At 40.2% G+C, this 26,071-nt stretch overlaps 1 protein-coding gene across 3 annotated transcripts in view; it reads right to left on the bottom strand.

The window, feature by feature from the left end:
- The window catches only part of doc2g (double C2-like domains, gamma), a 131,916-nt gene that overhangs the window by 29,643 nt on the left and 76,202 nt on the right, over nt 1–26,071 (bottom strand). For all 3 annotated transcript variants that reach the window (XM_057844585.1, XM_057844582.1, XM_057844584.1), the window contains 3 exons: nt 8,994–9,120; nt 8,594–8,650; nt 8,045–8,169 (listed from right to left, as the gene is read on the bottom strand). In XM_057844585.1, coding sequence (XP_057700568.1) covers nt 8,045–8,169; nt 8,594–8,650; nt 8,994–9,120 — 309 coding nt within the window. The remainder of the gene's footprint in view (nt 1–8,044; nt 8,170–8,593; nt 8,651–8,993; nt 9,121–26,071) is intronic.

The following is a 26,071-nucleotide window of genomic DNA, read 5'->3' as shown; positions in this document are numbered from 1 at the left end:
AGCTACACCATTTGTAAAACCATTCTATACAGCCGAAAATCAACTATACTTGGATTCAATGTGCATGACAATTCAGAACACGGGAAGCTGGTCCATAGAGATAGGAAGGATTATTCCCTCAATTTTGAAAAAGATGTTTAGTAGACCAATACAAGGATCTCCTGTAACTAACAAGACATTTCCACACTCCACTGAGAGAAAAGCTTAACTGTGACTCACTGATTTTTTTTTTCCAAATACGCATCATCATTGAAAGGCAAATGAGATTCACTGGGTTACAAAAAAAATTATTTTCAGTTTTTTCTACATGATCTGAGCTATTTTACGTCACTGAATCCTGAAATGAGATCATTTTTTCTACTCAGATAGGTTAAAAACAAAAAACAAAACTTATTCTTGCTAAATCAATCACTAAAAAAAAAAAAAAATCTTAGACTGTAACTTTTTCACCAATGAGGTGTGAGCAAATACAAAAGTATTGCGTTATTTTTTCTATTCAGTATTACCGTAACTTTTGGACTATAAGGCACACCTGACTATAAGCCGCCACCCACCAAATATGACAGGAAAACAGCATTTGTCCACAAATAAGCCGCACCGGACTATAAGCTACAGCTGTCCTCACTGCATTATGGGATATTTACCCCAAAAAGATATTAACCGGTAACATGTTATTTGACAGCGGCATCATAAGGGGGTGGCGTGACTCAGTGGTAGAGTAGTTGTCCCCCAACCCAGAGGTTGTGGGTTCAATTCTCCGCTCTGATGAACTCGCCTAAGTGTCCTTGAGCAAGATACTGAACCCCATGTTGCTCCTGGTGCTGTGTTACCAGTAGGTGGATGGCGAGATAGTGTAAAGCGCTTTGAGTGCCTTGAAAGGTGGAAAAGCGCTATATAAGTTTACCACCATTTACCATAAGACTGTCATAAGACCAAATGAATCACCATGGAGCTTTGAACCAATTGGCTGCAAAGCCTCATTTTTTCAAGAAGCTTCATTTGGCCATCACTGCTCCCTTGGGGAGACAGTTAACATCTGCTGCCAACTGCTGTTAACACTGTTGTTGTCCAACATGCTTCCTACCATGCATTGCAGCGCTACAGCTGTAAATAACAATCAAAATTCATGTTCTGTGCTAATTATTTCTTCAATTACTGTTCCAGTTGTTTCATTAATTGCTAATTATGGTATTTGGTAACACTTTATTTGACAGTGACGCCATAAGACTGTCATAAAACAATCATAATTATGACATGACACTGTCATGAGCAGTGTTGTTAATCTTACTGAAAAAAAGTAATTAATTATAGTTACAAATTACTTCTCCCAAAAAGTAATTGCGTTAGTAACTCAATTACCTGAATGTAAGAGTAATTAATTACTTGGCAAAGTAATTGGTGATAATTACTTTTTTTTTTTCCTCAAAAAAAAAAAAAAAAAAAAAAAACATTGGCCACACTATGTAAAGTTTTTTTGTGAAGGTTTTTGGTACAATTGGCCAGAGCCCAATACTTTACCCTAATTTACCCTTTACCCTGAATCAACTGTTAAAAGTTGTTAAAATTGCTCCCATTATTGCATTAGTTCCCTTCTCTCTACTTTCGACATATGAAAGTTTTAAAACTGTGTCATCATTTAAAGATAGATTCAAGTCAAGATTTTGCCGATTTAGAAGTATTTTAGATAAAAAGTTACTTAGGTTCGCTAGGAAGGTTCTCTACAACAGAGCCGTAATAAAAGGTCTACTGCTTTAAGATGGCGGCTGTTTAATAACGCATCTAGTGCCGTGTCTGTCATTTTGCATCTAGTTATATCTATATACAGTACATGTGATATCTACCATGTCTACCATATCTACCCTAACATGCGGGCGTAGTTTGTAGGCTATCGGCTACAACAGGTATTATTGGAGCTACCTAGCATCGCGTTTGCTCGGCGTCACAACTTTCTTGCCTCCTCCCCACTCCTGCTCTGCTCTGTCGTCTCAGTGAGTCCGTCTCCCTCAGACTTTTCGACCAATATAATAACGCAGAGTAACGCATGCCTTTCCGTCTTCAGTAACGGTAACGGCGTTGCCAAGATGAGAAAAGTAATTAGATTACCCACTACTGAAAAAAATAACGCCGTTAGTAACGCCGTTATATTGTAACGCCGTTATTAACAACACTGGTCATGAGCATTCATGAATGCTTATAACAGATGTCATGTAGTGTTATCCTGCAAATTATCTCATTTTTGAATCGTTGTAAAAGATCCGAGCTGGACATAAATGGAGTTAGTGACATAATTTGCCGGATGACACTTAATGACATCTGTCATAAGCATTCAGTAATGCCCATGATAATGTTATAATGACGGTCTTATGACAGTCTTATAACGCCGCTGTCAAATAAAGTGTTACCTATTAACCCAAATAAATCAACAAATTTGCCGCACTGGACTATAAGCTGCAGGATTCAAAATGAGGGGAAAAAGTAGCAGCTTATAGTCCGAAAATTACGGTAACTTGCATTGATCTTATGTAAATAAATGAGTCCATTCTGCTACCACATTGCTTTATCCAAAAAATTGATTTATTAGACATACAAACACACAATCTCCATGCTTATAATAACCTACTAGTTTTGTATCACACATTCCTCATCCAGTTATAAAATGCACTTTAATTTCCGGTAATTGCAAACCACTGAGGTAATAAGCTAACAAAAGTGACAAATGCATGAGTCAACTGCGATTTTGCCATTGTTATACAACATACCCTGATGTAAAACAAAGAAAAACCATCACAAGTTAACAAATGTAAGTGCGATGCACTACCAAAACTAATCTCTTTTGTATGACATATTGTAATAAAATTGTCATATTCCAGACCATTAAACGCTTTTGATTGCAAGTCAGCATGTCGTAAACTGGAAGCCATTTTAAAGTAAACTTAATCAATTCATCCTCGCACGAGTACAAAACACTCAAGCATGCGCACACACATACAGTACCACTGACACAGGTGGTGGTAAATAAAATTTAAAAAGGCAGATTTAAAAGAGTTTGTTTTGATGGTGAAATAAAATGCTTGAAACAAGATTAAATAGTGTACTAGGAAAGGTACTATATGCCTACCAGTTAATTAAAGAACATTACTGAACGGAAAGAGAAGCACAAATACAAGTTTCAGTGCAAATCAGCAGGATGAAACAGAATGTTATGCACTGTAATAAATCAATGCCTCAAGGCAAAATAAAAAGATGTGCATTTCAGTGAAAATGTGTGCATCTGTATCCTCTTTCCAACTCTTTTCCTAATGGCATCATTCAGCTTATACCAGACGAAAACACACTCCAGCTCACCTCCATCCACTGCCTTTGATCAAGTAACACAAAATGAAAACCCTTCATTGTGTGCTTCTTCAGTGACTCATGCTCCATCCAGGATATTTACAGCCAGTGCTCCACTAATGGTCAACACTTCAACTTCAGTGAGAGAAAACAGAAGCCTGTCTAGTATTCACTGAACAAAGTGTGAAATGTTATCCACATTCTCTACCTTGCTTTGGTCCCCCTCGAGAGAACCGGTCTGTAAAAGTTTAAACTTTGTCCATTTGATGTGTGATTTCACAGAAAAAAAAAACTTTTCTGTTGTACCAAAGTAGGCAAAACAGGATGTTGTTTTTTGTCACAATGCTGTATAAGAATAACAATACCAGTGCACTTTTATGCGTCAACGTCTCCAATACACATCTAGAATGAGGGTGGTTAAAAAAAAAAAAAAAACTCAAAAGTGCAATCACATAGAAACTCAATTCAATGACATCCAGTAGCCTAAAACACAAAACCACCACAGCTTATCATTATTTATTTTTTACTGGCCATTTGTAATCCAGTGAAATACTCTATGCTTCATGAAGGATGATGCATGAAATAACCGAAACTGAAGCATTTGAGAATAAAAGGTTAAACAATGCAATTCTAATGTAGTTTATGTCACTGTATAGCCCCTTGGTACAACTGTGGTTGTTGTGAATGCGCTTCTTTTCATTCATGTCAGATGGGCTATCCTCAAATGTCATAGTGTGTCATATTGCTGCCAACAAACGAAAAGAGACGCGAAACAGTAAGTTTATTATTGTGATTGTAGCATGCAGCGATGTACAACTGCATTATATCAATATATCCCCATTTTTATTTACCTAGACTGAAAAATTTAAAAAGCCAAATCCAGACCAAAAGCAATGATTTTACATGAATGGCAATTCCTTTGAAATTGATTTCCTGTCACATGACATTTGCCATTACCTAAAATAATGTCCATCCAAACTTAAATATGAATTGAACTTTGTGTGTGTGTGTGTATTACCGTATTGGCCCGAATATAAAACGGCCCGGATTATAAGACGACCCCCTCCTTTCAAGACTCGAGTTTGAAAAAAGACTTTTTGAACACCAAATTAATTTTTATACAGAAAATAATGACAGTACATCCGAAAAAAATGATTATAACAATAAGCATGTTATTTTGCCTCATTCAAATCTTAATATCTGAACATTTAAATATGTAAACTAAAGTGCAATCACATTCGTAAATGAATGGCTTCTGGTTTTTGAAATGTAAATAAACCAATCTATCGTGATAAAACAACAAAATTGCAATAACTGCATTAACCATCAAAGTGATGTCTAACTGTAACTGTAGTCTTGAAACAAATCTGAATAAGGAAAAACATTACAATAAAATGAGAGTAGCTGAGATCATGATAGAACATCGCTTCAATGATATCTGGTGCCATCTAGTGTCGTGAATGGGGAGAGTAGCTGAGATCTGTCATGACAGAACATCGCTTCAATGATATCTGGCGCCGTCTAGCGTCGTGAATGGGTATACTGTCTCGACTGTGAATAAAAGGAGACCCCCTCTTTTTCAGGCTGATTTCAATGCAAAAAACGTCTTTTATTCGGGCAATGCAGTAGTTCCCCAATGGACTGATTACTTGACCGATTTTCTTGAAAATTTACACATTTGTACTTTTGGCATCTGCGAGTGTTCTTAGCAGACCTGTCTGCAGAAAGAAATTACAAAACCGATATATTCCGATTGCTTCCTAACCGTATGTTGGATTTTAATGAAAATTGGCATATTCGTTGTTTGGGTCATTGACAGTCACCATGGAAATTTTCATACCGGCGTACCTCAATAGAGCGACAAATTGATAATCGAACCGTTAATAGACTTTCAAAAGTGGTGCTTTTGGAATGTAGGTCGGTAAGTGGTAATTGTGGAACCACTGTATTGGCGGCCAAAAATTATAGGGAAGCCCTGATTTTGAGGTTTCTAAGGGGTCGATTTAACAAACCTTGGCCCCAACAACCCAACACAAGTAGTATAACCGGCAATGCTATGCTGCCTGTAGTTTGATCAAACTGTGTTGAAAAATAGTTTTGTGGTGGTGCTTCATAATACTCTAATTCACCACAATTTATCTGGATGTCTGTAAGGGATATCTGTCTGAAATTCTTACCATACATAGTTGTTGGCAGCGGAAGAAGAGTTGAGATTTTTTAAGCAATTCGTCAACGAATCGACTCAAAATCAGTGCAAATATGATATTAATCTGCTACAAATACAGTAATTGTTTCCGTCTCGACCACCAGGCGTGGCCATCGCCACATTATTCTGAATCGGTGAAATGATGGCTAACCAAGGATAAGCAACAGAGTACTAAGAGTACACAAGTTTTGATTCCTCTCCACACGGATTTGTTCTTCTTTGGACAGATGTAAACTAGATGTTTGCAAAATGTAGGTGTTTCTTTATCTTTAGTTATTCAAATGTTTGCAAACATGTTGCCCAATTATTCTTCGTCCATAGTGTCAATGGCTTCTACCTAGCAATCAGCAAGGTTTCTTAATTCATAACGTTCACTCCTGTTCATTAATTTTTTATGTTTTTGTTAATGAGCCGAATGTCATGTTAATGTTCATTGCTTGTCTGGCGCACGCGTGCCATTCAGGTAATGACTTATTGTTCAATCTGTGAAGTTTCAAATTGTGTTCACTAGGGGTGTAACGGTACACAAAAATCTTGGTTCGGTACGTACCTCGGTTTTGAGTTCACGGTTCGGTTCATTTTCGGTACAGTAAGAAAACAAAATGCAAAATATAAATGTGCTAGTTGTTTATTACACACCTTTGTGCTTCCAACAATAGGAACATTAGCCTATACAAAGCAAGAATTCTGCTCAAAAAGTAGCGGGTATTTAAAGATAACCCAACAACAATTTGCCTTTCAGACCCCGCGTATTGGTCAGCTTTCTTTCTGAAAGAAAGAGGAAAAAAGAAGTCCTGTGCTTAAAGGGAAAAGCAATCCCAATGACAAAGATTTTAACATGTATTTTACAAATGAAATGCCTCAATTAATCATTTTTATTTCTTCTGAACTGTTTTCAAAAGCTTTATTGGTGGATTTTCTCAAGTTAAAGCGCCACACAGAAATTAATAAATTTAATTGTGTAAGCAGGATCTGTGTATTATTCTTATAATTTAATTACAGGTGTTTTAGCTCATTTCATTTATTTTATTTAAATGGGCTATTATTTATTTTATTATGTGTCTATATTTTACAAATTTGATGTACTATTAATTTTTGTTGTATATTTTATGTTGTATAACTTTAGTTCCTATGTGAATATTAGTTCCTACTTGTTTTGTTGTGATAGGAGGGTTTTGTATTGAACACGGGGCCGTGTTGGTTATTATGATAGCAGAGAAGACAGCAGTAAATCAACAAAGACAAGTCAACTGTGCCCCGATCTACCACTCAAGAGATCTGATGGACTCAAAAAGTGGGTTACGATTACATATTAGTTTGAACATCGACCGGATCCACCGTATTTTTACACGAGTGACTTCCAGTCTGCCCGAGCCTAGTTACCGGTAGTAGTATTGACGCAGGAGGGCCGTGTCTTGCGTCAAATAATAAACTCTGCCGTTCTTTTCGCGTGCGTCGTGTTGAGGCGCTTCTGGGACGCGTCTAACACGCGGCTGCACTGCAACTGGTGTGCATTGGCTGATTGACTTTAACGTCCGCGTTTCACTGCGTTCTCGCCCACGTTGTCGCGCCGTTGACGTTTCTTACTGTCCTACCGTGTTGGTCCTCATTATAGTAGAGAACACGGAGTAAATATAATCTACACAAAGAAACTGTAACCCGATCGTCTCACAGCCTCGAAAAGTAAGGGCTACATTACGTGAGAAACTCGTTCGGTATGCCTCCGTTCCGAACCGAGCACCACGTACCAAAACGGTTCAATACAAATTAGTGCTGCAACTATTAATCGATTAACTCGAGAATTCAATTAGAATAAAAATATTCGAATTAGATATTGCTGCTTTGAGTATTCGTTTAAAGTGGCGTAATGGTTTATTTTCAAAGTGTTTGCATTTAGTTTTATTGATTTGGGTGGATACACTGCCTTCTAGTCTGCCTCAATACACATGGCTGAAACCAGGTGCTCCCTGTTAAGACCAACATAAGCAAAATTTTGTTTGAGCTAATGTTTTTTTAATGCATTCGTAATTTAGTTTATAGGTATATTTAGCCTATTATTTATTTTTTTATACCGTTTGAGGCTCAGCTCAGGTAATTCAATTTTTCATGTTCCTTATCTGATTACTCAATTATTCGAACTAATGGTTTATCGATTCATCGACTACTGAAATAATTGATTGCTGCAGCCCTAATACAAAATACATGTACTGTTACACCCTTAGTGTTCACATGCAGTTGTTCAAAACTAGCAATACATGAAATGTTACGTAATCCACAGGTGTCTGGGTTGTAAAGATGATCTGTGTGTGGCCAAGATGTTGAGGGGGCAGGCCTGAGGGCACAGCTGGAGGTAGGTGCGCTTGTTACAGGATAATTACCGGAGGGATTTTGACCATATAATGTGTTGCATTTGCTTCTAGAGCAACATTTACTCCAATTTTAATGTTTTCAAATGCAAATAAAGAGAGCAACCCAGGTTTGTTCATAAAAGGTGATGTGACTCACATTTTGACGAAGGGGTCAGAGTAGCCGTTGGAGTCCATGGCGGCCAGATGGGCGCAGCGTATGATCCCAACCAGCAGGCAGCCCTTTTCTGTGTTATAGCACAACGACACCAGGATGCGTCCGCGCTGCCCACAGAGAACACACACTGTTTACAAAGTAGAACACACACAGCAGGGGCACACTGGAAAGTACTAGTATAGAATTTACCCAGAAACGATCATAATTGCAGTGTCCTGTGTAAGCGTAACGCATGTGCTGTATGATAGTGTACACTGTAGTTAAGAGCTATGTCTGGGCTCAGGAACATGACACTGCTTTATTCCCCTGTGAGACCAAAAGCTATTAACTTCTGTCTCGAAAATCACGAGAAGGCTCTCGATAACCGCCAGAGGAGAACCACACCGGACTGACAAATAGCAGCTTGTCCTATATGAAGTTCCCATTGTTTATCTGTCATGCATTTTTCCTATGGGATATTGCAGAGTGAAAGATAAGAGACTGCTGTAGATAGAGAGGAAATTATTGTTGATAAAAAGATAAAGCTGGTACCTCCTCTTCAGCCACCAGCGATCCCGGCTCTACCGCTTGATTGTTTGATTCTTTGTTCTGAAACGAAATCATGGAGTGATGCCATAGCGAATACAAGGAAAGCATGTACAACACAATAAAGGCAAAATGAAATAGTGCCTTGTAGCTAATAAATCAATGAAATCTCTTTTGGATCTATTGACTTAGGACAAATAATAGTGTGACCAAAGAGACCAAAATAGTCTTCTTGCACTCTTAGGTTTTATTGCTAAACATATTGTTTCTTTATTGACTTTTGTAGCAAACCAACAGATCTACAGTACAATCACTTAAACTGAAATTCTGCTTTATAAAGATAATACTGAAGAATCTTGCTATTTAGATACACACTAACAACATGAGCCTAAATCTGTCTATGTACCTGTGCAATTCTCTCCAAGCCCATATTGTAACGCTTGTTCTCGCCCTCTCTGAGCTTCTTCAGGGCAACTCTCACCTCACCGATGAATTCATTTCGTCCAAGTCTGTCCATGTCACATACACACAGCCTACAAGACATTAAAACAAGGCATGACGTGTTAGCGCAAAAAAACAAAGTTGACCTTTAGTCAAGATGTTACAATCAATTTAGTCGACAGTGGTGTTACTAGGATGGCAGGTGTGGGTGGGCATTAGTCCTATCTGGGGGGGTGGGGGAAAAAAAAAAAAAAAAAGCTACAATGCTCAAGTAGGTCGAAATCCAGTGTAGGGCTACTGCACCTTAAAACATGTTTTGTTTTCTCCTTGAGATAACTGTTGTTGTGATTTGGTCTAAACAAATAAAAGTTGATTTGATTTTATTTGACTTAGAACACATTCATAACTAAACAGTATGGACATGCAGGTGATAATTTTTTTTTAGATAACCTATTGTGGTTCCTCGGTTTTATTATTATTATAATAATTATTCTTTGTCCCGCATCCCCTTTGAGCTCAATTTGACCCCCTTAAAATGCTTCAAAATGCCCCAAAATCGGCAGGCAGGTAAAAACAGGTGCAATCTTTGATACCGTGTAAAGACAAATTCCAAATACACAATGTAGCGCTCCCTAGAAGTCATTCTTTGTCCCGCCGACGCTTTGGGCCCTACTTTGACCCCCTTAGAATGCTTCAAAACTCACCAACCTCAACAGCCAGGTGAACACTGGTGAAAACTTTGATAAAATGTAAACAAAATAAAATAAACAATAAAAATATGCGTAAATGTGTGTAGCGCCCCCTAGGAACAAAACCTACATTTCATTTTTTTTTTTTTTTTTTTTTTTTTTTTTTAAGGTGAAAGAGGAGATAACAGCGCACAGGTTAAAACTTAGAACACATCAGTACTATATGAATGGGATACCATCTGCGGTGCCCAGTTTTCTTTGGGTGGGCAGAGCATGTCCGTGGGTGGACCCCTGCACCCCCCCCCCCCCCCCCCCCCGGTAACGCCCCTGTTAGTCAATACTTTGATTGAGGTGCAAACCAAGACAATGCTCTGGCCTTGGTAAGTAAATGAATCTAGGAATTTTTGTGAGAAAGCTCCACTGTTGCAAATTTAATGGTGATTGATCAATGGAGCAGAGGGGATTTGACAGCGCTATATTAGCCCTGACTGCTTCTGGTATCGCTTGAGGGCTTTTGGTTGTAACTACTGAGGGGAAAGCTAAGTCTAAAAACAATTGATGTCCATCCGCTTATCCCGATTTAAAACAAACCGTCAATTCAACCAGGGTTCACAGCACTATGCATTAATAGGTTCACTTGAGCTCAGCACACTACTACATTATGGAACAGGTAAAATCAATGTCACACGGTAAATAAAGAACAATATAGGAAATACAGCAATCGGTCATTAATGATTAGAATAGCATTGTTTGAGCGAAGATAACGTCTTCATCCTCCCTTTCCCATTGTCACGGGGGATTGACAATCCTGTCGATTAATCAATGGTAGTGTACCATACCAATGCTGTTAGTAACCCGATGAGAGAGTGTGAAGTGTTAAACAATACGTGAAACACTGTTCTGATTGACTGACTGTAATTGACTGGGCTCTGGTTTTCACATGTATGTACAGTGGGGCAAATAAGTATTTAGTCAACCACCAATTGTGCAAGTTCTCCTACTTGAAAAGACTAGAGAGGCCTGTAATTGCCAACATGGGTAAACCTCAACCATGAGAGACAGAATGTGAAAAAAACAGAAAATCACATTGTTTGATTTTTAGAGAATTTATTTCCAAATTAGAGTGGAAAATAAGTATTTGGTCACCTACAAACAAGCAAGATTTCTGGCTGTCAAAGAGGTCTACCTTCTTATAACGAGGTCTAACGAGGCTCCACTCATTACCTGTATTAATGGCACCTGTTTTAACTGATTATCGGTACAAAAGACACCTGTCCACAACTTTAGTCAGTTACACTCCAAACTCCACTATGACCAAGACCAAAGAGCTGTCGAAGGACACCCCAGACAAAATTGTAGACCTGCACCTGGCTGGGAAGACTGAATCTGCAATAGGTAAAACGCTTGGTGTAAAGAAATCAACTGTGGGAGCAATTATTAGAAAATGGAAGACATACAAGATCACTGATAATCTCGCTTTATCTGGGGGTCCATGCAAGATCTCACCCCGTGGCGTCAAATGATAACAAGAACGGTGAGCAAAAATCCCAGAACCACACGGGGGGACCTAGTGAATGACCGACAGAGAGCTGGGACCACAGTAACAAAGGCTACTATCAGTAACACAATGCGCCGCCAGGGACTCAAATCCTGCACTGTCAGACGTGTACCCCTGCTGAAGAAAGTACACGTCCAGGCCTGTCTGCAGTTCGCTAGAGAGCATTTGGATGATCCAGAAGAGCACTGGGAGAATGTGTTATGGTCAGATGAAAGTAAAATAGAACTTTTTGGTAGATACACGGGTTCTCGTGTTTGGAGGAGAAAGAATACTGAATTGCATCCGAAGAACACCATACCCACTGTGAAGCATGGGGGTGGAAACATCACGCTTTGGGGCTGTTTTTCTGCAAAGGGACCAGGACGACTGATCTATGTAAAGGAAAGAATGAATGGGGCCATGTATCGAGAGATTTTGAGTGAAAATCCCCTTCCATCAGCAAGGGCATTGAAGATGAGACAAGGCTGGGTCTTTCAGCATGACAATGATCCCAAACACACAGCCAGGGCAACAAAGGAGTGGCTTCATAAGAAGCATTTCAAGGTCCTGGAGGGGCCTAGCCAGTCTCCAGATCTCAACCCCATAGATAATCTGTGGAGGGAGTTGAAAGTCCGTGTTGCCGAGCGACAGCCCCAAAACATCACTGCTCTAGAGGAGATCTGCATGGAGGAATGGGCCAAAATACCAGCACCAGTGTGTGAAAAGCTTCTGAAGAGTTACAGAAAACGTTTGGCTTCTGTTATTGCCAACAAAGGGTACATAACAAAGTATTGAGATGAACTTTTGGTATTGACCAAATACTTATTTTCCACCAGGATTTGCAAATAAATTCTTTAAAAATCAAACAATGTGATTTTCTGTTTGTTTTCCACATTCTGTCTCTCATGGTTGACGTTTACCCATGTTGACAATTACAGGTCTTTCTAATATTTTCAAGTGGGAGAACTTGCACAATTAGTGGTTGACTAAATACTTATTTGCCCCACTGTATCCATTTATTCATAAAACAAACACACACCAAAAAAAACAAAAAAACAACAACCTTCATGATACTGTAGCCAACTGAGGTTAATGTCAGGCTAACATCCATGTCCGTTCAGAATGAACAGTAAAATCTTTGCTATTCAAGTAAGCCTTTAATTCACCAAACATTCCTTTCCATGCAGCTGGTGGTGACTCTTTCAAATTTTTTTCAGATCACATAAACAAACACAACCTTCCCCCTTCAACTCTTCCTGTCCCCTTTTTGGCAGTGTAACTCCATAAGCCCCAGAATAACTCTGACTCATTATCCCGGCTGTCTGGTGATGTATATGCCCTCCATCACATGTGTGTAGTATGGGACGGTGATAAGATGAAGGTTGTGGTGAAATGTCACACTTGTTCCGGGCAAAAAGCCTCCATGAAAAACCTCGCCTCCTCGCGCCCACATTTTCCTTCTAAAAGCCAAACAGATGCTCCATGAAAATCTAATAAAGTCCATTTTTATCATTTAAAATTGCAGAATTTGCATATCTGCTCAAACACAAATAGGCTACAAGGGTGAAATAGAAAGTGTGGCGAGTAGCCAGCCTCAACACAGACTGTGCGATGTTCCGAAAAAAGAAAAAAAGAAGGTAGCACAGTTAACTTACGCCAATCAACGCTAAAATTACTGCATTACAACAGAGGGTGCAAGTAGCAACAGCATACGAACAAAGATAATCCCTATCATTAAAAAAGCTTTAAAACGTTCGTTCGGCGTACGATTGATGAAGGTAGACTTTCTGAAAGTAATTTCTACTAAGAGAAACTCAAACCTGAAAGGAGAAAAGTAAAAGATTGCTGTTTAAAGGGCATCTGAAGAGCTTTTTGGATTTCGTTCTTGAGCCTTTTACCCGGTTAAATTGTATTACAATGTATCACAAAAGTGAGTACACCCCTCACATTTCTGCAGATATTTAAGTATATCTTTTCCTGAGACAACACTGACAAAATGACACTTTGAAACAATGAAAAGTAGTCTGTGTGCAGCTTATATAATAGAGTTAATTTATTTCCCCCTCAAAATAACTCAAAATATAGCCATTAATATTAAATGGCAACAAAAGTGAGTACACCGCAGGGGAACTACGTACATCCCTAAATATCCAAATTGAGTACTGCTTGTCATTTTCCCTCCAAAATGTCATGTGACTCGTTACAGGAGTGCTGTCAGCAAAGCTGCAGAGATTGAAGAGGTGGGGGGTCAGCCTGTTAGTGCTCATACCATACGCCACACTCATCATCAAATTGGTGTGCATGGCTGTCACCCCAGGAGGAAGCCTCTTCTGAAGACGGTACACAAGAAAGCCAGCAAACAGTTTGCTGAAGACATGTCAACAGCACATGGATTACTGGAACCATGTCCTATGGTCTGATGAGATGGGCGGGCTTTCTTGTTGAGCTGTCAATCGGCCTCATCACCAACGTCTGCTATGCCGAGTAAATCGTCATCTGACGCCTCAGGTTCAAACATGCAGGGATGAATTGTAGATCATCTTTCCTGGGAGCCCTTGCCATCGTTAGCGTCGCGAAAGAGCAATCCTGAATGGCTACTTTCGGTGGAAATAGCACTGATATCGCTGCTGCTGCTGCTATGCTTGCTGTTGATAAAGTCCGCCATGTCTTCTGTTCCCTTCTGGTAGTTACATCACACTTCCGGGTTTAGGAAGGGACTATTAACGGAGTGAAAAAAAACTAAAAGAACGCAAATTATACTCGCAGTTACGCCTTAAAAATGACATCGTTGTTTTGACGAACTCGTTCAAAGTTTATATTCATAAAATTAAACTGAAATCCAAAAAGCTCTTCAGCTGATCTTTAATACATAGTTATCAAATATCAATGCAGTGGTACCTCTACATACGAAGTAAATTTGTTTCAGGACCTTGTTTGTAAGTCGAAATGGCCATATGTCGAGCAGGTTTTTTCCATAAGAATACATTATAATTCCGTTAATTCATTCCACAGCCCGAAAACATACACAATAACAATAAATATTGACGTTACGATTGCAAATACAGTGGTACCTCTACATACGAAGTTAATCCGTTCCAGGAGCTTGTTTGTAAGTCGAAATGGTCGTATGTCGAGCAGGATTTTCCCATAGGAATACATTATAATTCCATTAATTCGTTCCACAGCCCAAAAACCTGCACTAAATCCTTAAAAAATACTGCTGGTACTATTACAAATGGCAATTACATATAGCAAAACAAATAAATAATAAATAAAAATCGGATTAATAATATAATAATAATAATAATTCCTGTAATAGTGTAACGAAACGGGTTCTAATAAGGCGGACGTTTTTTTCTGTACCTGAAGGCACCGCGGCGCTGACGTGACAAAGAGGGAGGGGAGCGGGTGAAAGTTTACTTTCGCTTTCAATGCTTTCTTGAGAACATCGTCAATTGCGGCAGACAGCAGGCGTTTTGTGTTGAATAAGTTGTGAAAGAAATGATGAAAACGTGGCGAAGCTGGCGATTTCTCTGGAGATGTTACCACAATAAGAATTGTCAGCTTAACTTATAAAGACTGGCGAACGATGGTCGGAGGAGGACCGTGGAGATGTATTGTTGAGCCATTTCACAGATGCCCACCCTACGCTCATATTTTTCTGTCATTTGCATCTTCATTTAGAAGGTAAGCGTCAACTTTTTCCTTGTTTCACCACCTGTACCAACCTTTTCTGAAACCTGTGTTGATTTGTCACACAAGAAAATCCGCCATGCATTCGTCTGCGGTGCTGCCATTGTCGTCGTATTTCGAGCATGTCGTCGGATGTAGAAACAAATGGCGAGTCAAATTTTACATCGGATGTCGAAAAGTTCGTGTGTCGAAGCGATCGTATGTAGAGGTACCACTGTATCAATTAAAAAGAGCAAAACAAATACTTCATGAATAAAAATCAGAATAATAATAGCAATAATAATAATAACACCTGTAATAATGTAACAAACCGGATTCTAAATTGGCGAATGTGTTTGCGTGGTTTACCTGAATGCATCGCGTGGCTGTCTTGATAGAGTGAGCCTTTTTAGTTTCAGTTTCACCTTGTCACCTTGTTTACTTGCTGTGCGAGTTGATGGAATAAATGATTAGAAACCTGACGAAGCTGGCGATTTCTTTGGCGATGTTACCACAATAATAATTGCGACCTTAACTTGTAAAGACTGGCGAACTGAGGAGGACCGCTATAGACTGTCTACGGCTGTACTGTTGAGCGAGCCATATCACGGATGTGCACCCAACGCTCATATTTTTCTATCTTATCTATCTTCATGTCATTGTTAACGGTAAGCATTAACTTTTTTTCACCACTTGCACCAGCATTGATGGAACCCATGTTGATTCCTCTCGCAAAAAAATCTGCCATGCGTCCGTCTTGCGAGAAAACAAAGAAACTGCGGTGCTGTCATAGATCGTCGTATATAGAGCATGTCATCGAATGTAGAAACAAATGGCGAGTCAAATTTTACGTCGGATGTCGAAAAGACGTCGAAGCGATCGTATGTCGAGGTACTACTGTACAACATTTTTCCTTGAAACTAAAATGAAATCCAACTATGAAGCAAATATTACAGAATTCAAATTAAAAACATTTTAAACTAGAATGGTTGTCATTCTTGCGTTGAATGTTTTTGTGTTTAAAATATTGAAGTATGTAAATGAATACATCACTTCACTACACTTAGGACTTAAATGAGTCGCCTTTTAAAATATAAATAAATTTTAATGGCTAATACTCTTCCTTTGAAAATAACATTGCTTATGTTCCAGTATGTGTGTGAAGCGTATGCGGATATAAACTGTTATATTTGTACAGTAAATCTGTCTGAAATAGCTATGCCTCATCCGATATGAACCTAACCGCAAGTCACTGTTGGGAACATTAACTTCGGGAACTTTAACTTTCTGCAACTGGAAATGGTGCCAAAAGTAAAGTAGAGTAGTCCTACAGGGAAACATTAGTGGAATCCTACTGTAGCTTGTTTCTGTGAAAAGGACAACTCTGAGGCAGCAGTAGTAGTTGTAGTTTCAGGCTTTGCCAATAAATTAAAATAGTCAAAATCTGATTTCTATTCCTTTTCCCTTTGCATCTGTCTTTCAAGGCTTGGAAAGAGCCAATCAACAATTATGCGGTCCCTCAGCAACATCCTCAACACGCCAAGGAATCCAAAGCTTTAAACTTGCCAAAAATGTCAAGAATCTAACTTCTGATGATGAAAAAAGAAACAAATCCCCCAGACCCCATCTGCACCTGACTGCATGTCTCACCTAAGGCATCTAGCAGCCAATTTCATCCTTGGTCTGCATCCAGTACTAAATCATGTATTACATTTGTCTTTATCTCACCATGGCAGAGGACTGTACAAGTCTATTAAAAAGTCTGACGTAGAGATAGAAAGATAGAAGACACTGAGGAAAGACAGCAAGGGAAACACACACACACCCACACTCAAAACACGTGTGATGTCTTCATCAAAGCAAATTCACATCTCTTCTCTGTTAAACGGCAGCCTGATGGCCATTTTAGAGATGAAATCCCCCCCAAAAAAGAGCCCCATAATTCACCAGCAGTATGCATGAATGTGCATTTCACAGCCATTTTCTTGCGCAATGAGATGCAAAGAAATGGCTGTGAGGGGAACTATTTCAACTCTACATTATGACTGTCACAGCTGTCGAAGTCATTTCATAGATGCCTCAGTGCAGAGGCAAACAGCAGTGAGTGATGGGGATTGACTAGCGTTTGGATCTGATTTGGAAATTATGTTTTCACAAAAATACCTTCATAAAAATGTCACTGTGTGTAATCTTAAATGCCAAAGCAGAACATTAAAACAAAAATCACATTTGAACTGAGTTACTTTAATGGGAAATAAACACAAACATGTTGATGATGTCTTCAGGTCCTAAAAACAGACTCGCAGTCATTGGGGGGGAGATTAATTCCATCTCTGTCACTCGGTCTGACTTTTCAATCAAGACCTGAGCACCTCAGGCAGCCCTCCTGCATCAATTAAAGGATTAAAACTGGTAGGAGGCCAGCCGTGAAGTCTTCACTGAGGACATTAATTAGTTTATTCTGCTTGTTCATGCTTAAAACCACTGGGAAATTTCATTTTATATCATTGTAATGCTGGGCTTGTTAAAGCAGATACTGCACATATGGAAACTTATATTTAATTTTCAGTTGAATGAATTTTGACATTGCATGCAGGACAGTATATGAATGCCAAGAAAATCATTTCCTACAATTCTCTTTGGAAATCAGCATTAATTTTCCTGTATTAACAAAAATCAGCAGGACCTGAAGTTGTGAGCAGCATAAATATAATCGTATACATTTTCTCACATGCCAGGGGAAATAAAATACTCCATTGATTCTTGTTGACAAATATGGGCAAGCAGCCTAATATTAACAACCCATTAGGGGAGTATCGTTAACTTCTCAAGCCTGGAAAACCTCACTCCACTCACTTAGTACCAATCTGGGCAATATACAAGCTCTCTTCCTGTTTTATTTTCTCCTTTGCTGTGACAATGTGTTTAAGCAGCAATTGGCCCTGAATTAATTGCATCCTTGCTGGTTTCTGTCAGGTAATGAAATAAACTACGCTACCTTTGTTTCATTCATAGCAACAAAACTGTCCATAAATAACTTTGTAATGTGCAACTCAAACTAACAAAATTCAACAGTTCCAGCCTTCCTTTGTGGAGTTTGCATGTTGTCACTCTGGTTGTTGAGGTTTTCCGCAGGTGTTTGCACTCACGTTATAAAAACACACCCAAGATATTCTGGTAAAGTTTATGTGCTTAAAGTTAGGGATGTGACAAAATATCGAAATGGTGATATATTGTGATACTTTGTATCACAATAGGTTATCAATATGCTCCTGTCGAGAATCAATATATAGTTTGAAAAGGTGTCAATGTTTGTTTTTAAAAAAGAAAAAAGGAACCATCAAGTTCCTACCAAAATCTTACACCATATTGGGTGTCTCAGTTAACTCTAAGGCTGCCATTGACGGTGCTTGACACCCAATCCATTTAGACTGGGACAGTCATTCGGTCCGATTTTCTGGGCATTTACAGGTCACTTGCTGTTCATTTTAGGGCATTTACAGGTCATTTCCTGTTGAGTTTGACTCACTGCATATTCATTTGGGTGATTCCCAGGTCATGTCCTGTTCTGTAACTCAAAATAAACTGGAAGTGACCAATAAAATACCCCAAAATCAACAGGAACTAACTGAAAATCAATAGGTAAATGATCTTAAATGGCCCAAGATTATCTCATTGCCTGGCATTGGCTGCCACTAACGGCCAAAGACGTTCAATCGGTTTGAAGTGGGAGGGATGGCAGCGAATGAACGAATGTTCATTCGCTGCCACCTTCCCAGTTCAAATGGATTGGACATCTACTAGTGGTAAACTCATTCCAATTCACAGCAGAACCTTGTTTTTCAGAAAATCCTAGAATGATTTCCTGACCAATGTATCGATAATCGTTGTATTGCCATACCGTCAGATCATAGTTATCGTGAGCTTTGTATGGCAAATCGTATCGTATCGTGAGGTACCAAGAGGTTCCCACTCCTATTTAAAGTACTGCACTGGCAAACAAAAGACGATGCTTGTGACATGCATTTGTGGAAGGCTGTGCAAGAACCAACATGGCCTGAAAATCCTTTTGGCCCAAATTAAATGTTTGGAGCGAGAGAATGAGGCACAGGTCCAGCACCTGGTGAGACGCAGGAGGAGCCCAGCCAGGTGGCAACCCCCAGAGCCGAGTCCCTCCATCTGCCTCAGACTCCCAATCCCAACAGAGTAAAACCACAGCAGCGGATCAAGTGGCCTCGAGCCAACAAGCAGAATTAGTGGATGCAGTTTGATGAGGACATGTCCAACATAATCCAAACAACAGCAAAAGGAGATGCTGACAGTCGACTCCAGACAATGATCACCATCATCCTCAGCTATGCCTCCAACCGATTCGGGCAGGTAGAAAAAGGACAGACCAGGCTCACTTCCTACACAATGAATCGTAGAGCCACCGGGATACATCAGCTGAGTCAAGAGCTTCGCCCCTCAGGAAGCAATACAAAACTGCTACTGATGAGGAGACGCAACCTTTAGCAGAGCTGACAAACACCCTGCGGAAGAAGCTTATGACCCTTTGCAGAGCAGAGTGGAACAGGAGAAGGGGACGAGAGGGAGCAAGGAAGAAAGCAGTCTTCATTCCCAATCCCTTCGGTTTTACAATGCAACTCATCGAGGACAAGCGCAGTGACCGGCTCCAGTGCTCCGTAGAAGAAGTTAACCTTTTCCTTTTGAACACAGTGAGTGATCTCTGTTATTCTCTTCACTTTAGCCATGAACATGGTGGTTAAGTCAGCTGAGGTGGAATGCAGAGGGCCTCTGACCAAGTCAGATGTAAGACAGCCACCCTTAAGAGCCCATACGGTTGACCTGACTGTCACAACAACATCGGTTCCAGGGTGCAGGTGGAACATACAAGGGCTGTAGAAACTCATGACCTGGGCAAGAATGAGTTTCAAGCCCACAAAGTCAAAATACATGCTGCTGAGGAGGGGGAAAGTGATCCACCAGTTCTGGTTTGCAATCTCAGGAACTGTCATTCCAAGCCCTACAGTACAGGGACTCCAGGGACTGCAAGGTGTCGTCAGCCGGCATCAATGTGAGGACAGGGAGGAAGTGGAAGGCTGGGACAGCAGTGGAGGTGGCAGAGTCACGTCTGAGACAAAGCAGCAGGGAGAGACACCAAACTGAGGAAGAAGTCAGGCAGGCGTGGAGGAAGTGCAAGCGAGCAGGGCAGTGGGACTGCGTCAGCAGGGAGCATGGACAAAATCGGAGAGCGCACTACAGCGCAAGATTTCCTGGTCGAGCATTCTCCAGGAAGACTTCCATTGGGTGCGTTTGCTGGTGCAAGCGACGCCCTGCCAAGCCCAGCGAAGCTCCATGTCTGTGGAAAGAGTGAAACACCCTCCTGCCTGCTTTGCTCTGTTGGAGGCTCATTGGAACATCTACTCAGCTGCTGTCCATAGGCCCTGGCTGAAGGTCGTTATCAGTAGTGCCATGACCAGGTCCTCAGGGCTATTGCAGAGAGTGTAGTCACAGCCATCAGCTCCAACAAGCACCAGCATATACCAAAGAAGGCAGTTTCCTTCATTTAAACTGGAGAGAAACCCCATGCATGCCAGTGTGTAACAATGTGTACACACGGCATCTGACTGGCAGCTGCAGGTCGACCTAGGAAAGCAGCTGAGATTCCACTAATACATCACAACAACATCTCTTTGCCCAGACATGATCATCCCCTCTGAGACGACAAAACACCTAATCATTCTGGTGTTAACGGTGCCGTGGGATTGAGGAAGCCAACGAGAGAAAACGGGCGAAGTACCAGGAACTGGTGGAGGAATGTAGGGAGAGAGGCTGGAGGACCTTCTATGAGCCCATAGAAGTCAGCTGTAGAGGCTTTGCAGGACTCTCGCTGTGCATGTCCTGAGCTGCTTGGGAATCATAGGAGTGGCAAAGAAGAGGGCCATTAGATCCGCAAGTGAGGCCGCAGAAAAGGCCGCCCGGTGACTCTGATTAAAGAGCGCTGACCTGTGGACTGCCGCTGGGACGCAAGTCGGTGCTTGATCAACCCCGGCTAGGTAGCCTTGGCATGGGTGTATGATACTGCGAGACACAAAACACCCAGTGACCCCAGGATACATCACTGATGATGCGTCCCAGTGCATCCTTGAGCTGTTTCTTGCACAACAAAAGAAAATTGGACTTAAAAGTGATATTTTGGCTGTGGAACTTTGACCACTGTGGGTTGTCAATGTCACTGGCTGACAAACCCGGTGTGGGGTTGATGATTTTGTTAATAATCCCCAGTTTTGGAACACTGAAACAGAAGTGCATAAAGGCTCACTCACAGACACATTCTCAGAAACAACCACATAATGAAAGATTTACTTGGTTATTTAATTTCACCCTTGGGTGGGCAGGCATGCTAGAGACCAAGCTATTACACTTATGTACTACTAAAATACACAATAAATTAAAAAATCAATTTTCTATAACCTGCTCCTACTTTGTGGAACAACATCACTGTATTCAACAGAGGTATACAGAGTAATTTATTGAGGTGAAGAAATGGCCATTAAGTAAACTTCTGATTGTGAAAATATAATAAAACTACTTTAGTTTTATGTGTCCACATGTCATATCGATAGTCATTGGTTCCAATCGGGCTTGTTCTCTGCAGTTAGATTCATTAATACTTGTGAGGGTTCCACATCAGCAGGACGTTCCCTGGAGAGTGTTTGGCTCATGTAGCGTGTGGATCAAACAGCACAGCATTCCCCTTGTCGCGTGCTCAGCCAAGTAGAATTCAGCAGAGCACAAGCCAGTGAGCAAACATTTTATGGATAACTCTGTTTTGCCATTCCTTGACACTGCTTTGCTTGGTGTGGAATGAGAACAAAGTCTCTTCATTGGCTGAGGTCTGGTGGCTGGCATTCAAACTCAGCCAGCCAGAGTTTGATTAAGGGCCTCTGTTCTCTTTAGCTCTCATTTTTTTCCCATCTTTTTGCTCACCTCTCTTCTTTATCCATGAACGCTTTTCACTGTCTGTCAGTGTCCTCATTGTTTTATGCGTTGGATCTCCATTCCATTTCTAATTCCACAGTTTAATCAATCCTACTACTTTCCAAGAGTCAGATTCCCTCCATTGACCTGTCATCTTCCTTTAGTTTAGCATCCTTAGTTTCTTCTTCCACAAGCCCTTATCTGTCACTTATCGTCAGTCACACTGCACCCCGCCCTGCGTGCTCACTTTGTTCATCTCTGGAGCCACCCTTCTCTCTCTCCTCACCCCTCGCATGACAGTGGACATGCGCCTCCTCCTCCCCCTCTCTTTGGCTAGCCAGCACCACCATGCTGTTTGTGTCTGTGTCCTTGGACAGAGGTCAGATGGGATTTCTCTCGTTTGTGGGATCTCCATTCATGCTGTTATTGGTGTGTGTGCTTCATGTGGCTGTATGGTGATGCACTTGAGGAAGCCAGATAAATTGTGACTTTGACTGTAGGAGATAAGCTTTGTTTGGGTGTGTGTGCTTTTGTCTAGATCAGAGGAAGAGCCATACATGGGCACTCCTTCTACTGATTGCCCTTGACGTACAAACAGAAGGACACACACATGAAACACCTGACTGGCTGCATTTGTGTGTTCAGTGGAGACGAATGCATGAAGCGTGTGTGTGGAATGGTCTTATATTTCCTCAGGATAAACAAAGTCATCCAACACTATTACAAATCCACTGAGACACTCATTTCAAGCAGAGTATACATTCCCTGGCGCAAGGTCTCTGAATCAGCTTGCAGGACAACACAAGCGGGTTGTAGTTTTTGGGTCAAGATTACAACGTTTGACCTCAGCCTCGTCGTATGGAGACAATTTCCACACAGCTGACACCTGACGAATAGCGAAAGTGGGGCAGTCGGCTGCAATAATAAAGTACCTAGAAAAGCCCATAGGATGCACTCTGGGCTCCTGGCAGTTTGCAGGTAATCTGTATTAGGTTGGCCATATGTAGTGGCGCACCTACATGTTGAGCAGCGAATTTGCCGCATATGTGCGAGCCGACAGGGGGTGCCGTCACAACGAATCCCCTGTCAAAATTACTCCCACGCCAATTTTTTTTTAACTTACACCTTTAAATTGTTACCAGGAAAGTTGTTGCCAACAAATTTGATTATCAATTTATGCCGGCAGCTATGAGCATTATGAGCATTATTTGTGTATAATGTGAGGCTGCATGCGTGCCAGTGATTAGAGCAAGAGAGAGAGAGTTCACTGCTCCAATCAGGTGTAGTTGCTGAATCAATAATATTTACATGAGAGTTAGATTGTCTTGAGTCGTGTGTGGTGTTAGATCCACTATGTCTCCATCAGAGGTGAATAAATGAAACCTCTTTTAGGGGCAGTTTACATGGCGACTCTGCGACACAAAGACGCAATGACTGAGTAGCGGACTCGCCTCGCGTGCATATGATGTCGGCAAAGACTGAAGGCGAAGACGAAAAATTATGAATCCTGCCTCCAAAGTGGAAGAGTCTGATTGCGGGGGATTGAGGGGGGCTTCCTCGGCATGCATATCAAAGGCTTCCGCGGCGCGAGACCGCGCCGTTAACGTCAGCACTCGTACACATCACATTGGGCGTGCGCAGCGGTGCTACTAAACATTAAAAACAGCAAATATGGCGGAATGTCGGCTTTAATTTACTGTTTTAATAATATTTTTAAATAAAATATTTTGAATGTGTCAATTTTTGTGCCTTTTTGAACTAAATAAAAATGCCATTGCTTCGAGTGGGCGGGAATATTTTTTTCCGGGCTGAGGGAGCTTGGTGGGGTCAAAGTGCATCATTCTCTGTCGCCCTGTAAATCTGCACTGCCCCCTAGGGCCTTCCATGAATACTACATCGTTTTCATGCGGATATGCGACATTTTTCGAATGGAGACGCAAATGCAAATTTGAAATTTTTCGTATTCCCGGAGAGTCGCCATGTAAACGGCCCCTTGTATTGTTTGTATTCTTTGTTGATGAGATGTTACTACTTAGCACGGCGCGTTAAGTTAGTTAGCGATTATGCTAATCAGTGTCTTAAGTGTCTGTTTGGATTGTGTTTTGGAGAAGCTTATTAGCACGTGAGTTATTGTTAGATCGTAAAGTTGTCTCATTTGTTTTTATAAAGAAACCACACACATAACAATTCATATGACAACTCAAAGTCACTCAAAGTCCCATTCAAACTGTAAATTGTCAAACGAGAGTGTGCTTTGAAATTGGATTTGGATTGTATTTATGAACAACTTAACAGTTGTTCATAAATCCATATATATAATTTATATCAGTGCTTTGCAAACAAGAAAAAAAATGTCAATCAGCTGCACTTTTTTTTTTTTTTTTTTTTTTTGAATGAGCAGGACCTTTGTCTAACTTTTGTACTGAGAAATTCTGTTTATGTTTTATACCCAGAACCTTTATTAAAAAAACTTGTTAAAAAAAGTTGTAAAACAGTACAGATGTAAACTACAGTTAAGTTAGGAGCTGTAATAAAATATTATATATTTTTAAAGGAGCTAAACATCCATTCTGTCTTCATTGTTACTTACGAACAACATGTCTAAGTCAACTTCAAGTGAGATTGTTAAGGTAATTGAAAAAAGCGACATTTATCAGACTAATTGATTAAGCTATACATATATACGTATACAGTATATATATACAGTATATATGGCAGCAAAACCCTATCTGGAGATGAGAGCACGCGAGAGCAGAATTACAGACGCCATGACTTTAACGAGATATTATCGCGTTTTTAACTTGTTTCGATCCAAAAACTCCATGTAGCATGTATCATTGAGTGTCAAGATACAGCTGTGAATGGCCACAGCTGGATTTTTGGGGGGGATTTTATGGGTGAAACTTGATAATATAACAAGGGGCGCGATGCAGAAATAGCAGACATCAAAGAGTGGTCAAGATTTTCTTTTTCATATATTTACCTTTTTAAACGTTTTTTTTTTTTTCAATTTTTCTTTGCTTGGATCGATTATTTTTCATCTAACATGTCGGAAAAAATGCGACAGAAACATAAAAAATTCAATTAAGCGATAGTTATAAGGTAAATTATCTGTGCCTTTTACAGACGCCATTTTTTTCATTGTGACATAATTTGTTTAAAATTTTAAAATATGTGAGTGAATCATTTTTTAAAGTTTTTTTTTTTTTTTAAACAAAATATGAGACTAATTATGTGGAGATCAATTAATGACTCTAAGCTAAAAACGACAGACATTTTGAATTATAAATATAATTAATGACTTTCATTTTATGGCTGGGTTGATACAAAAGCGGTTGCGCGACGTCTGTAAACGGGGGTTTTCAGGGTAAAACAGACAAATTCAAAATAGTTCGGGGGCTTAATGCGCCATGATTCTGCTATGGCAGCATATAGACATATTGTTCTATCAAACAAAACAGTTCTTTTGGCTTAAAGTACAGCAGTTTATTTTAAAGAGGGGTGCAAGAGCAGAAACTGCTTTTTCAGTCTTGTCTGTGTTTTCCACCATATATATATATATATATATATATATATATATATATTTTTTTTTTTTTTTACTGTCATAAAGATTTTATTTTGCCCATTTAACTCCTTTTTTTTCCTTTTTTTTTACACATTGGCGGACATCGCGATATTGTATATCATAGATAAATTGTCTTGTGATGAAAATCTACTACGTTAAAACTGCAGGGTGTGATGCTGGATTCAGTTTTTTTTGTTTTGTTAATTTCCTTCTGTTTTTGGGGGGTGTTTGTGTAACCATTCATATTGCAAAAACATACGCAACTTTTAATCTGAAGACCCAGCCACCCATGATGGACACTCATGAGCAGAGGCGTCGCGTCCCATTAGGCAAACCAGGCAATTGCCTAGGGCCCCTAGCCAGAAGGTGCCCCCAGAGAGCCAACAGATTAGGCACACGCATCTTTACTGCACTGTTGCAGTGACAAGTGTAGGGAGTGTTTCAGTCCCATGGAATCATTTGGTAGATTATCTAATGATTCTGTTATCAATCCTAATCAGCACTAACCATGTCACGTAGATCATACATGTTTAAAAAAGTCCAATCAGCTATTGATACCACATGATTGTTTATCAAGTGACTCACCAAGTACTCTC

The sequence above is a fragment of the Corythoichthys intestinalis genome, chromosome 8 (genome assembly GCF_030265065.1).
Source record: "Corythoichthys intestinalis isolate RoL2023-P3 chromosome 8, ASM3026506v1, whole genome shotgun sequence".
NCBI classification, from domain to species: domain Eukaryota; kingdom Metazoa; phylum Chordata; class Actinopteri; order Syngnathiformes; family Syngnathidae; genus Corythoichthys; species Corythoichthys intestinalis.
Note: the sequence above shows the minus strand (reverse complement) of the source record. Positions and strands in the feature narration are given on the sequence as shown.